At 39.7% G+C, this 14,554-nt stretch overlaps 2 protein-coding genes and 3 non-coding genes across 5 annotated transcripts; all 5 read left to right on the top strand.

Annotated features, from left to right (window-relative positions):
- The first annotated feature begins 311 nt into the window (after window positions 1-311).
- On the top strand, window positions 312-12,528 carry LOC103513250 (splicing factor 3B subunit 3). The gene is made up of 4 exons (XM_026826502.1): window positions 312-548; window positions 2,996-3,130; window positions 8,803-9,008; window positions 12,408-12,528. Exons 1-4 carry the CDS (start codon window positions 327-329, stop codon window positions 12,526-12,528), a joined length of 684 nt encoding a protein of 227 aa, XP_026682303.1. The 5' UTR covers window positions 312-326.
- LOC113469071 (splicing factor 3B subunit 3-like) lies at window positions 990-1,744 on the top strand. Its single transcript, XM_026826505.1, has 2 exons — window positions 990-1,398; window positions 1,652-1,744. The coding sequence occupies exons 1-2, from the start codon at window positions 1,270-1,272 to the stop codon at window positions 1,727-1,729; spliced, it is 207 nt and encodes a 68-aa protein (XP_026682306.1). The 5' UTR covers window positions 990-1,269; the 3' UTR covers window positions 1,730-1,744.
- On the top strand, window positions 5,169-5,260 carry LOC113469076. The gene has a single exon (XR_003392612.1). It is a non-coding gene; the product is annotated as a small nucleolar RNA snR60/Z15/Z230/Z193/J17 (small nucleolar RNA).
- On the top strand, window positions 8,283-8,374 carry LOC113469075. Its single transcript, XR_003392611.1, has one exon. It is a non-coding gene; the product is annotated as a small nucleolar RNA snR60/Z15/Z230/Z193/J17 (small nucleolar RNA).
- A 1,720-nt stretch (window positions 12,529-14,248) lies between the features above and the next one.
- On the top strand, window positions 14,249-14,340 carry LOC113469074. The gene has a single exon (XR_003392610.1). It is a non-coding gene; the product is annotated as a small nucleolar RNA snR60/Z15/Z230/Z193/J17 (small nucleolar RNA).
- The last annotated feature ends 214 nt before the right edge of the window (window positions 14,341-14,554 follow it).

Raw genomic sequence — 14,554 nt, 5'->3', positions numbered from 1 at the left:
AACTTTGGTGCTCACTGCACCGTAGGATTTTCCCAATATCTAAACTTAATACATCCGCTTGTCTAACTTACTCACTCACTCACTCATACTAATTCTAAGCCACTTCTAGATGGGCTAAGATGCGGTTCAGTGCGAGTCTCAATAATACAGATATTACATAGCTACTCATTTTCCTCACGAGGCTGAGTGAGCCCCACATCAGCCTGTCATAGAATCAATCATTTACAATTTTTTTGAACCTGGGTCTCCCCGCATGCATGGTGAGTGCAGTGACCACTACGCCATGGGAACTGACGAAATTGGGAAAGGAAGATATGGCTTAACTAATGGAAATGTATTTCTCTTCCCCTCAGGTGTTGGCCATGTCATCCCGCTCCTGGCTGAGCTACTACTATCAGAACCGGTTCCATCTGACCCCGCTATCCTATGAGATGCTCGAGTATGCATCCGGGTTCTCCTCGGAGCAATGTCCGGAGGGCATTGTAGCCATCTCAACCAACACACTGCGGATTCTCGCCCTGGAAACCCTGGGCGCTGTCTTCAATCAGGTAAGAGTTTATTTTTGACTAGCTGAAATCCGTCGCTTCACTCCGGATTTCTGCTAGTAAATCCTTAAGGCATGGCCATTCATGTCACTCATCCATTCCCTTGACGTAAGGTTTGCTAGAGGGAACTATGACAAAGATTCTCTCTGTTCAGAGCTTAGAATTGTTACAAATGATGATGTTCAGTATTTTATTTCAGTCTGTACATCTGAAATGTTCTGTGATGTAAACCATACTGCACCTATCTGATGTAATGTACATAGCTCTAGCTAGGCCCACGTGTGGCCAACCCTGATACAGTACTTTCCCTTCCTTGTTTTTGTGTTGTACTGGTTTTCCCTCACTGCATCTTACATGTCTCGGTGGTGTAGTGGTCAAGACGCTCGTCTGGTAAACAGGAGGGCGTGGGTTCAATCCCAGCCGAGGTATGGAATTTTATCCTTTCAATAATTTGAGAATTTGACCACAATAATTTTAGAAGCCTACTGCTGGAGTAAAGGGATTTTCCAGTTATATGCAAGCAGTATAAATAAGCACTATTATTATCTTGAGCAACTACATTTTACGTCTTTGATATGTCGATAACAAGTTTTTGACTGACTGTTACAATGTTTCAATTAACTCTCGAGAATATGTACATAAGTCTTTGATGATTCTATAAATCTACACTATGTTTGTGTGTATGAATTAATTAACCGTTTGCCGTTCCCCCGGTCCTCAGGAGATGCAAGAAGCGGCCGAGGAGAATGAGCAGGAGTTGGCGCGGGAAATGGCCGAAGCTTTCCTCACCGAGGATCTGCCGGAGAAGATATTCGGGGCGCCGAAAGCCGGACCCGGTATGTGGGCCTCTCTGGTGCGCATCCTGGACCCGAGGACCGGCACCACCGAGGCTATTACGAGGTTCGAACAGAACGAGGCCGTGTTTAGGTGAGTGAAAATTGATTGTTTTTTTTCTTGACCCAACTTTTCCGTTTCTGGATAGGCATGGATGTAAAAGATTGTGCCTTGAAGTAACGCGAAAGCGGTTCCGAGGTGCAATCTTTAAAATGAAAACGGAGAAGATATTCGGGGCGCCGAAAGCCGGACCCGGTATGTGGGCCTCTCTGGTGCGCATCCTGGACCCGAGGACCGGCACCACCGAAGCTATTACGAGGTTCGAACAGAACGAGGCCGTGTTTAGGTGAGTGAAGATTGATTTTTTTTTTCTCTTTCTCGACCCAACTTTTCCGTTTCTGGATAGGCATGGATGTAAAAGATTGTTCCTTGAAGATCTTTAAAAAGGAAGAGAAATAACGAACTATCTTTCCTGTTTCGTTCAAATTTGTAAAACAATTTTAACACGAAGTGTTCACCCTAGGACCATCTCTTTCTAAGTCTGTAGTACTTTTTTTTCCGTTCTATGCGATGGTCGTTCCTCTTGCCACGTGTGGTTCAATTTTTCCCCTATTTTTACTTTTTACTTTCTATTACAACAGTATAGCGGAGCTATACTAGTAATGGAAGTATTGTAATCGGTCCCAATTTTCAAATCGGGAAATGGTTGGAAATATCCGTTTTGGGGTCCCCTGATTCCAAAAAAATTGTTTTTAGCCCATGGTCTGTACGTACGTATGTACGCACTACAGGTTTAAATGGGAAAAGGTGGTATACAAAATATCTCAAGTTGATTGTTTACTTCCTTATGACACGAGGAGCATTTTAAGATAGAAAATTTTCGACCAAAAATCCACCGCCATAGGCGGCTCTGAAACGGGACAATTTTCAAAAAAGTTCAATTTTTGAACATTTTAAACGATCCCTCCTTATTACATGGGGAGTATTTTGAGATAGAAAATTTTCGACCAAAAATCGGCCGCCATTTAGGCGGCTTGGGACTTGTAACTTTTTTCGAAATACGTATTTCGCAAATGTAATAGAAAGTCGTGTGATGTTCACACCAGATCTTTTTTTTCTTATTATAAAGAACGAGTATATTGTTTTTCAAGTTCACTTGATTTTTTCCCTCTTTACCAAGCAATGATGAGAGATCTTGTGATTGAGATGAATTCTATGATAGTAAAGTATGATCTCAACCTGCGTTATTCTCCTGAGCTTCTATTTATTTTTCTTAATTTTGTAATGAGGTTTTTTTTATTGTCAAGAGTTTCGAACCTGGGACTTTCTCCATGGTAAGCAAGTGTGTTACCACTGGATTCAAAATGTCCCCTTGTTTTCCTACCTCAGTGGTGTAGTGGTCATGACGCTCGCCTGGTAAACAGGAGGGCGTGGTGGGTTTAACCCCAGCCAAGGTATGGAATTTTATCCTCAAAAAAATTAGAGAATTTAACCAAAGTAATAGTAGTAGCCTACTGCTAGAGTAAATGGATTTCGCAGTACTATGTAAGCCGTATAAATAATCACTGATACTATTATTTTCTTGTTGACTTTTTGAATGTCCTCTCCTTGTCCAGGTATCCTATCCAGTCGAATACACACCTCGCAAGTTTATCATTCATCCGGAAACTCAAAATCTGATCATAGCCGAAACAGAGCACAATGCATACACCGAGGAAACCAAGAAGCAGAGGCGAGTACAAATGGCAGAGGTAAGAATCATTATCCCCCTCGATGAAATTTATGAGGGATAGCCGAAACAGAGCACAATGCATACACCGAGGAAACCAAGAAGCAGAGGCGAGTACAAATGGCAGAGGTAAGAATCATTATCCCCCCCAGATGAAATTTATGAGGTGTAGAAAATCTGGTGTGACACAAATACAACACGGTATTCTTTTACGTATCAAAACTAGAAAATGAAAATCGAACTGTACTTTCGTGGAAAAATCGAACTGTACTTTCGTGGAAAAATCGAACTAATAATAATAATGTTGGGTTTTACCAATGACTCAAAGAGAGAGTTCACTAATGGGAGAATTTTCAGTGATCCAAACAGGAGTTTTTAAAAACTCCTTTAAATTGGATCATTGAAAATTCTCTAATTAGTGAAATCTCTCAATAAGTCATTGGTGAAATCCACCATAAATGTTCTAAATAGGTCTCTTAACATTCACGTAATTTAAAAAAAAGGGTTCAAAATCCACTGCTATAATTTTATTTGAAGATCTCCCCTTTCTCCGACCACACCCAGTATTATATTCAATGACTGAGGTGTGTATTGAATTACATTGAAAGGAATATTAACATGAACTTCATTAAAACGCACAGGATTCTCATTTTATCATGGATCTTGGTTGACCTGTATGAAGTAACAAGTTCTTTTTGACTTTACTGGCACGAAATTAGTGAAAAATAATATATTGCACATATTTTTTTATCTGGTAAAAAAAAATAAGTAAAAAATAATATACATACCTATTGTATTTTTTTTTATCTGGTAAATCATTGATAGCTAGACTTAAATTCTTTAGAAAAGAAGTTCTGCCCTTTCTCCGACCACACCCAGTATTATTATATTCAATGACTGAGGTGTGTATTGAATTACATTGAAAGGAATATTAACATGAACTTCATTAAAACGCACAGGATTCTCATTTTATCATGGATCTTGGTTGACCTGTATGAAGTTACAAGTTCAATTTCACTGTATTAGCACGAAATTAGTGGAGAGTATATATAAATTATAGATTTTTTCTTGGTTAATCTTGTATCAATTTTAGTTGCTAATCTTTAATCGAGTAGCAACCAGTGGCGGCATTTCCAGAGTAGGAATACTATTAAAATATAGACTTGGTATTTTTTTTTTTTTTTTTTTTTTTTTTTTTTTTTTTTTGAAAGAAATTGTTTCTCAACAATCCAGAAACTTTTTTTGCAACAATCTATCAACTTTTTTTACTCCGAAAACTTATTTTTCTTGTTGTTGAGTGTGTCTTTGTGTTGACGCACCATAATAAATTAAAATAAAATAAAAAATTAAGTTTCATCTTGAAAGTTGCTCAACATTCGAAACATTTGGGCAACTGTTGCAAAACAAATGCTTCCGGTGTGTACCTGGGCTTAACGTTTCCCTTCCCATTCTTGCAGACTGGTTGGTAACGCAATGGAGTTTGTTCACAAGACAAGTGTGGACGAGGTTCCCTATGCTATGTGTCCGTTCCAGGGAGCCCTGCTAGTAGGCGTGGGCAGATATCTGAGACTCTATGATCTGGGCAAGAAGAAACTGCTGAGGAAATGTGAAAACAAGGTTAGTAGAAGTCCCGGGTTCGAATCTCATATAAAAAAAAAGAAAAAAACTCATTTCAATTTCAAATATTTCAACGGGTTACTTTTCTGGCAGTCTCGTGTTGACCCAGCACCAAAATGTGAAGTGTTGTGTGTCTAATCAATCGCCCATCTGATGAGAGGCATACTACGGGATAGGCATGATACGACACAGACCACATGCGTTTAATGTAGCGGTTGTCTCATTGCTACGAAATATGAACGGCGGTGGAACACTCATCTTTTAAAAACAAAAAAAGATAAAGGGACTTCAAGAAGGCACATCAACCCGTCAACTGATGGAACGATTGAGGTTATGCATGTAGGGCTAGCCACTCACTATCAAGTAGACCTGACAGGTATGGCTGAAAAAGTCCGCCTGTCAGGTCTACCTGAGTGATGAAACAGGAGTCGTCCAGAGGGTCCAGGGTTGGAATGATGACTTCATAGTTCACATGAGACTCATATGATTATTACTACTATAGCATTATGTCTTTCGCTCCTATCTGACCAACCCTGATACAGTTAGACCTCCCTGAACAAAAATTATGCATGTACAGTAGAACCTCGGTTATATGAACTCGAAAATCAGCCAACAAATATTCCTTCCATTTTTTTCCCCCCTCAGAAGATGTAAACAATAACGTTAATATGAACATATTTTGTCCCTTTAGTTTCGTATAAGCTTAACTTAACCCATCCTTTAGGGCTGTTTCCCCCCTACACCTAAGCCTCGGAGTGGGCTTTTTGTGTATGAATACTGAGTACTAACGAGTCAATATATATATGTAGAACTAGGATGTTTTTTGTTTATAAACATTTATTTTTCTACTAGGTTGGCTTACATCTACTTTAAGTAATGTTGTTTTTTTTTTTTTTTTTTTTTTTTTTTTTTTTTTTTTTTGTCACTAATGCAGTGGCTGTGATATTCACTGCATCAAGCAAATAATTGTGTTCTATGCTGTTAAGTTTGAAACTCGTTATATAAGACCATTAGACCACATCTACTTACCACGTGAGTAAAAAGAAAGATTATCAATTTTATGCTGAAATGCTTGTTTTCGGAAGAAAAAAAAAATTGTAACGTAACTTTTTTTTCTTTATATTTTTACACCATTTTGTGCTTTAGAAAAGAAGTTGTCCCCTTTCTCCGACCACACCCAGTATTATATTCAATGACTGAGGTGTGTATTGAATTACATTGAAAGGAATATTAACATGAACTTCATTAAAACGCACAGGATTCTCATTTTATCATGGATCTTGGTTGACCTGTATGAAGTTACAAATTCAATTCCGACTAAAGTTGTGTTTTCCTCTCAAAAAGTTGATGAATTTCCTGTGGTTTAATACAGGCGCAACCACGCTAAAAGAGGGGAAAGCCCAAAATGAAAATACATACGACTAAACTGTCCAAGAACAAGAAATTAATTTTGGCTTATTAATTCTGAAAATCGTCTACTTGTGTAACAGAACAGTTACAAAGCAAGAACTAAATCTGTTTCTTTTTATTATTATTTTACTTTTTTATATTTTTAGCTATGCTTTTTATTTTAATCTTGGGGGGGGAAATGTAATTTCCTATTTCTTCTTATGGTAAATTTTTCTTATTTTTCAATGACGAAACGTCAATTCCTTGTGCAACGTTTGACATCACAATGATACCAACTTAACCATGTTCCTGAGAAAAGTAAGATGATCCCTTGTATTTAAAAATGTTAACTTGTTTTCCTTGAAACTACATAATTGTTCGCCCTTCCGCCACGCTTGGTGTCTATCCAGTGGACACACGAGTTCCAGTTATAACTAACTATATCGGGGCTACAGGAAACTATTTCCCACTATAAGGAACTTTAATGTTGTCCATCTTCTAGTGACCTTTGAAGTGCCGAATGTGAGGAGACAAAAGAATTTTAATTATTGTATTGAAAAAGAAAGGGCCTAATAATTGTGCTTACAGTTAGCAATTTAAAGTTTGTCTCTCCGTTTTTACTTTTGAAATTTAGTTTCAATGATTTCTTCTAGCCCTTCCTTTTTTTTATCACCTGTTCTTTCATTAAAATTTAACTTCCAAGTCCACTTTTGACATGATGTGATTGAAATCTTAGTCCGTGTTTCACCTGATATTCGAGTGATTATAACTTTATAAGATTCTGATCAAAGTGGTCTTAATTTGACAATAGTAGTAGCTTATTCATAGCGGCGAAATTTCTCTTTGGACTGGCAGTGGGTGACTGGCAGTGGCGCCATTAAGTCCAATCCAGTCCAAAGAGAAATTTCGTATGATGACTGAATGAAAAGTCACATAAAAAAATACGGCTTAGGCTAGTAATGATTTTCCTTTCCATTAGGAGCTATATGCTAGGAGGCAGTGTCAAATGATGATCCTCTGGTTAATCCCCAGTCACAGAATTTTTCTAGGTGTTGTGGTTCTAGAGATAGAGCGATCAGTGTGTGAAATGTGAACTGTGAATGGATCTCGTTCTTATAATATAAGATTTGTCCCTTTAGTTTCGTATAAGCTTAACTTAACCAATCATCCTTTAGGGCTGTTTCCCCTTACACCTACGTCTCGGAGTGGGCTTTTTGTGCATGAATAATGAGAACTAACGAGTCAATATATGTAGACCAGGATGTTTTTTGTATATAAACATATTTATTTTTCTACTAGGTTGGTTTACATCTACTAACTAGTCAATATATTCCTTCCAGCATTTACCAAACCTCATCGTGAAGATAGAATCCATGGGCCATCGTATCTACGTGTCGGATGTACAGGAGAGCGTGTTTCTAGTCCGATACAAACGCTACGAGAATCAGCTCCTCATATTTGCGGACGACACACAACCTCGCTGGATAACAACCGATCAATTCATAGCTACTAGATAGTCTGATGACACTGCCTTCAATACCTGATCCAGCCAAAATATATTCTTAAGAAGCAATAGAACACAAAAAGGAAAGAAAGATTCATGAAATTTTATGTAGGTAATTCTTGTAAATGTAATTTACTTTTTGTACAATGGGAATTCCAGTAAATAAATGTAAAATGGGAATTCCAGTAAATAAATGTAAAAAATGAAAATGAAATTTCCGTCCCGCCGGAATTCGAACCCAGTGCCTCCAGGTTGAGAATCAGTACACTGAGCCACAGTTTTGTGCTAGATGCAATAGCATAGTTTGGTTTTTACCTTGGGATGTGTTGAATGATTATAACCCAATTCAGATTTCTGATTGTAAAATAAAATTTTGCAAACTGAAGTCAAAGTCACCACTAATGACAGGTTCACATCCTAGGGGGAAATGATATCTACTTGTAAAGGGCAGTTTTTTTCTGACCCAAGAAGGCTAATTCATTATTTATTAATTATTATGATCTTTTTATATATTTACGGCACGCGGTGATATTATTATGCATACCGTTTTACAGGCCGTAACATTTTAGTGCTACCGAATCCAAAAAAAAAGCTTCTAGTGTTTTCTTACCATAACTTTAAGTACTACCACCGTAGTAAAACTTTGTTTCAGTCCAGATTGTCCAGGGTTGGAATGATGACTTCATAGTTCACATGAGACTCATATGATTATTATTACTATAGCATTATGTCTTTCGCTCCTATCTGACCAACCCTGATACAGTACTTTCCCTTCCTTGTTTTTGTGTTGTACTGGTTTTCCCTCACTGCATCTTACATGTCTCGGTGGTGTAGTGGTCAAGACGCTCGTCTGGTAAACAGGAGGGCGTGGGTTCAATCCCAGCCGAGGTATGGAATTTTATCCTTTCAATAATTTGAGAATTTGACCACAATAATTTTAGAAGCCTACTGCTGGAGTAAAGGGATTTTCCAGTTATATGCAAGCAGTATAAATAAGCACTATTATTATCTTGAGCAACTACATTTTACGTCTTTGATATGTCGATAACAAGTTTTTGACTGACTGTTACAATGTTTCAATTAACTCTCGAGAATATGTACATAAGTCTTTGATGATTCTATAAATCTACACTATGTTTGTGTGTATGAATTAATTAACCGTTTGCCGTTCCCCCGGTCCTCAGGAGATGCAAGAAGCGGCCGAGGAGAATGAGCAGGAGTTGGCGCGGGAAATGGCCGAAGCTTTCCTCACCGAGGATCTGCCGGAGAAGATATTCGGGGCGCCGAAAGCCGGACCCGGTATGTGGGCCTCTCTGGTGCGCATCCTGGACCCGAGGACCGGCACCACCGAAGCTATTACGAGGTTCGAACAGAACGAGGCCGTGTTTAGGTGAGTGAAGATTGATTTTTTTTTTCTCTTTCTCGACCCAACTTTTCCGTTTCTGGATAGGCATGGATGTAAAAGATTGTTCCTTGAAGATCTTTAAAAAGGAAGAGAAATAACGAACTATCTTTCCTGTTTCGTTCAAATTTGTAAAACAATTTTAACACGAAGTGTTCACCCTAGGACCATCTCTTTCTAAGTCTGTAGTACTTTTTTTTTTCGTTCTATGCGATGGTCGTTCCTCTTAGTAGTGTCTCCTCCAGGTGACTACGAAGATTTCAAGGCCACCTCCATTACCTTCCCTCACGGGGAGGTAATGGTAATATCGCACATTATAACAGTGGAGTTGCTTCACCCAGCATGAGCTGAGTTTAGACCTCGATGATCTTGGCTGGCTTTGCGGACTCACACAATGAAACACCTCAAGTTAAAAGGCCTGTTCTTATTCAACTAGGGGACGTTAATTAGAGAGTAGGTAGTGTCTGGCTGTGCGACTATAAACAGGGAGAAGAACAGCTAACCCTAACCAGCTAATCGATTATTTTAACTAATTGGGAACGAGAGCAGATGTTGCCGGTGTGCACGAGGTCTACCAGATCTGTTCAATAACCATTACCTATCTAGGGCCATTGTCCAGCTGGGGACATTAAACAGAGAGTAGACTAGCGTCTGGCTGTGCGACTACAATACAAACAGGGAGAAGAACAGCTAACCCCAACCAGCCTAGCTAGCTGATAGTTTCAAAGGGTTCTCTCTGCTTGAAAAGAACAAGCACAAGTCCTCACAATGGTTGACTGCGGTTCAAGACGAGCCAACATGGCTAGAGACCATCACCCTGGTGTATAGCTGAAAAAAGAGAAATCTTTCTCTATTTTGTCATCACCTTTTGGCTATAGCTAAAACCGCTACAACAACAATAACAGCCAATATGGTCGATTAACCCTTTGTTGTGTGCATTATAAGGACCTTCCCAATTTTGTTGCAATTTTGGACTATGACCTTTACGTCGTTTAGGGTTATACAGCCATACAAAATCACCTTCTTTAAAACCTACAGAATCAACTGATATATCTTTACATTCTTTACCGGTCTTCGTTCTGTCTCTTGACGATTTCGGTTTGTCTCTGGATCGGTCTTGAACGTCTTGCTTGTTCTCTTCCTTGGGTCGAATCACGTCTTGATTTGTCTCCTTCTTGTCTTGATCGGCAACTCCTATGGATGTCTTTGCAGCTCGCACTACACGATGGTTCAACTTGTACTTTAATTGTCACTTATCGCGGTACTAAACACTTGGATATCGCACTGGAAAACTCACTGACTATCACCGTACTAATCGCTTACTTGTCACTTATCGCGGTACTAAACACTTGGATATCGCACTGGAAAACTCACTGACTATCACCGTACTAATCGCTTACTATATCGCTTACTAGATCGCTTACTAACACGGGTTTATCGCTCGCACAAATCCAACAAAATACAAAATAAAGTTTGATCAAGGGTGGGGTTAATGCCTATGGCATTCTCTACCACCCCACCCTTGATGTACAAAATAGTGTTATCGAGAAATTATATACAAAATAAAAGGGTGGAAAGAAAGGGGGGAAAACAGGGGGAAATGGAAAAAAAAGGAAGAAATAAAGAGGAATTTGTTGAAAAAGAGAGGAGGAAGGGTCTGGGAAGAGTAGGGGAAAGAACTGTTTTTAGAAAGGGCGGAACTGTTTTTAGTAGCATCCAGTGAACAAATTGGAAACTTATAATTAAAATGTCCCTACTGATGACTCATATTGTTGTAAGTGCTCATTGCACATATTAGTGGCGATTTCATAAGGGTGTTAATGTTCGGTATATTGGGGATATGAAACTTATAATTAAAATGTCCCTACTGAGATGAATACAGGGTTCTCCTAATGTATTTTGGTGTGATTTGCAGGTTCGTCTCCCGTCACAAGTTTCGGACGAGGTGGATGATGATCCTACCGGTAACAAGAGTCTATGGGATAGGGGTGTGCTCAATGGAGCCGCTCATAAGACAGAACTCATTGCTAGCTTCCATCTCGGTGAAGCCTGCCTCTCTCTACAGGTGAGAATACTTCTCATACCTATCATTACTTCTCATGCCTATCATTTTGAAGAAAACAAAATTATCTATAACAAAGGGACGGGCCCAGCTTGTTTTTATTTATTTTAATCCAGAAACGGAAAATTTCCTTCCTGGCCAGGATTCGAACCCAGTACTACCTCGAGTGTTGACCTCGGATTTTCATTTTTCACAACTTTTTACTTGGAGTCGACCTCTTACGCATAATTTTTTTCTGAAATACTTGATAGTTAACCCTTGTTGTGTTTTGTTTCCTCAGAACGTGCTGGACGGAGATTTGTGCGAGCAGTTCAACTCGATAGATTTGAGTAAGCAGAAATCCATAGCCGAGGATTTGGACAAAACTCCGAGCGATCCTGTTTCGTTCAAATTTGTAAAACAATTTTAACACGAAGTGTTCACCCTAGGACCATCTCTTTCTAAGTCTGTAGTACTTTTTTTTTTCGTTCTATGCGATGGTCGTTCCTCTTAGTAGTGTCTCCTCCAGGTGACTACGAAGATTTCAAGGCCACCTCCATTACCTTCCTCCGAGCGAGGTGTCGAAGAAACTCGAAGACATCCGAACACGATACGCATTTTAGACGAGGGATGTTGCGATTTATCGAAAACCGATGTATTTTTCACCAATATATCGATGTATACTCGTATTTTATTATGTCCCTCTGCGCGAATAGGCAGCACGGAGTAGAGGAGGAGAACTATCGATAGTCAGCGCCATCGATAGTTTTCAAAAAAACTATGAAAACTATGAATAGTTTTTTTATTACTTACATATTTTCCTTTGCGCAACAAGGCCATATTACTTACATATTTTCCTGGAGGAAAATGACCTGATAGTCAATTCCCAGCATTTGATACCAACCATAACAGTGGAGTTGCTTCACCCAGCATGAGCTGAGTTTAGACCTCGATGATCTTGGCTGGCTTTGCGGACTCACACAATGAAACACCTAGAGTTAAAAGGCCTGTTCTTGTTCAACTAGGGGACGTTGAACAGAGAGTAGGTAGTGTCTGGCTGTGCGACTATAACCAGGAAGAAGAACAGCTAACCCTAACCAGCCTAGCTAGCTGATAGTTTCATTCAAGGGGTTCTCTCTGTTTGAGAAGAACAAGCACAAGTCCTCACGATGGTTGACTGTGGTTCAGGACGAGCCAACATGGCTAGAGACCATCAGGTGTATAGCTGATAAAAGAGAAATCTTTCTCTATTTTGTCATCACCTTTTGGCTATAGCTAAAACCGCTACAACACCAATAACAGCCAATATGGTCGGTTAACCCTTTGTTGTGTCTGTTGATTTGCAGCATATCCCTGGTGAAGTTCAGTAACCGACCTGACGCCCAATATTTGGTGCTGGGCGTGGCCAAAGATCTCAACCTTAACCCTCGCGTGTCCAACGGAGGCTTCCTATACACCTACAGGTGAGTTTGGTTTCCCGTATATCAGGTATCACAGGCATGAGAAAATTTTGAGTTGTCAGGTAGAGGTCTGGAAAGGAGTTGTTGAAAAGCAACTCAAATCTCAGGGACTAATTTCTTTGAAAAATAACTTGGGTACCCACATGAAAAAAAATCTACTAGGTAAAATTTTCTCAAATGATTTTTATTTATTTTTATTTTTTTTTTTTTTTTTTTTTTTAAAAAAATTTTTTCTCAACAATCGCAACTCCTTTGGATGTCCTTGCAGCTCGCACTACACGGTGGTTCAACTCCGGTTCCACAGTTGACTTGGACTTCGCTGGAACGTCGCGGTCACGGGCACACTCGATGAATTCCGATGGAGGGGGAAGGGTCTCATTGACCGCAGTTCTCAGTGCATTGCACGACTCGATGCTTCCCACAGTCATTGGAATTACCGCATTACCGATGATCATCGTCGAGTCACCGAAGTCCATGGACACACCATGATCCATCATGAAGTCGAATCCAAGGATACAGTCGTCTACAATGTCAGCAACGACGAAGGTATGGCGCATCTCCACATTGCCAAGTTGCATCGTCACCTCGATCTCGCCATACACACGTGATTGTTCACCGGTTGCTGTCTTCAGGGTGTATTTGTCGGGATTCTTCAAGTTTGTCTCAGCCAGGATGTCACGTTTCAATATTGATCTTACGGCAGCAGTGTCGATGAGAATGTTACAATCTTGTTGGTTCACTTTTCCACGAATAATCAGGCTGTCATGCATGCCACGCACACTATGGACATGAATGTTCTCTGGGCAACTTGACGGTTGAACTTGCCCACTCTCCACAGGGTTGACTGTGTCCGTCTCTGGCTTGCATTTCTCCTCCGCGTCGCTGTACCGCTCTACTGATGACTGGGACTGGGACAGATTGACTATCTCCTCTTGAGTCTCGCTTCTGGTTGTTGGTCGCGAAAAGAACGTCTCGAAGCGGCGACGCTTTCGACAATCGCTCTGGATATGACCTCTGGCGCCGCAGGTCCAACACTTCAATGAGTACGCAGGGTAGTTCCTTTTGATTTTACTTCTCGAGGCTTCACGTTTATAGTTCCTACATTATACATACATAGCTAAATACTCTCTCTAGACGCGTTCTGTAACAATACTAAAACCATAAGATGGTTTTAGTTTTAAGCTCGTAAGTCAAACGAGAAAAAGTACAGAAATCACAGAAAAAAAAGTGCGAACCTTTGCCCCACGCTACCCTACGATTTACTTCTTAGAAAGAAAATGAAACTAATATAAGTAGGGCCATCGGCTATAATAAACGCCCCTATGTCACTGCGACCTGGTTAGATCTTTTGTGACTTTTCCTTGAGATACGAAAATGAGAGGATTTCTTGTCCCTGGTTAGATCTTTTGTGACTTTCCCTTGAGATACGAACATGAGAGGATTTCTTGTCTCTAAAAGATAAGGTTTGTTTTCGCAACGGTTGGCCTTCTCCTATCTTGTCTTCCTTCTTTTATCGCTTTCGAAACCTCTCGGGGGGGAAAAAAGTGTTGGATATTTTTTTATTATCTTTTTTTTTTATTTGTATTTATTAAAGTGTTCTAACATTGAATTAGAATAATCACACACTAAAAAAACATATCTTGACAAAAGTTGAGAAAGGGAAAAAAAAAGTGTTTGGTAAAATCCCTAAGAAAGATTGATTTTTTATGAGGTAGTCCAGAGGGTTCAGGGTTGGAATGATGACTTCATAGTTCACATGAGACTCATATGATTATTATTACTATAGCATTATGTCTTTCGCTCCTATCTGACCAACCCTGATACAATTAGATCTCTCTGAACAAAAAATATACATGTAGCTGCGTGCACTCTTATATATGGTCTGTCTCCATCCCGACTAGGGTGGGTTGGGGTAATTGTGGCCTCACACTTAATCTAATTGCTATATCTCGCGTCTTGTTTGTCCTTACAGAAGTCCACTCTGATAGAAGGCGGTTCAGAATGTCTGATCTACACCACTGTAAGCGGTACGG

This window comes from Diaphorina citri, unplaced genomic scaffold (assembly GCF_000475195.1).
Source record: "Diaphorina citri unplaced genomic scaffold, Diaci psyllid genome assembly version 1.1 scaffold945, whole genome shotgun sequence".
Taxonomy (NCBI): domain Eukaryota; kingdom Metazoa; phylum Arthropoda; class Insecta; order Hemiptera; family Psyllidae; genus Diaphorina; species Diaphorina citri.
This window is presented reverse-complemented; position numbering and strand designations above follow the sequence as displayed.

Coding starts and splice junctions, on each gene's coding strand:
- LOC113469071 (XM_026826505.1), top strand. CDS start 1,270: ATGCAAGAAGCGGCCGAGGAGAATGAGCAGGAGTTGGCGCGGGAAATG. Junction 1,399..1,651: donor CCGGTATGTGGGCCTCTCTG/GTGCGCATCCTG, acceptor TGGGCCTCTCTG/GTGCGCATCCTGGACCCGAG.
- LOC103513250 (XM_026826502.1), top strand. CDS start 327: ATGGAAATGTATTTCTCTTCCCCTCAGGTGTTGGCCATGTCATCCCGC. Junction 549..2,995: donor TGGGCGCTGTCTTCAATCAG/GTAAGAGTTTAT, acceptor CTCCTTGTCCAG/GTATCCTATCCAGTCGAATA. Junction 9,009..12,407: donor CAGAACGAGGCCGTGTTTAG/GTGAGTGAAGAT, acceptor GTTGATTTGCAG/CATATCCCTGGTGAAGTTCA.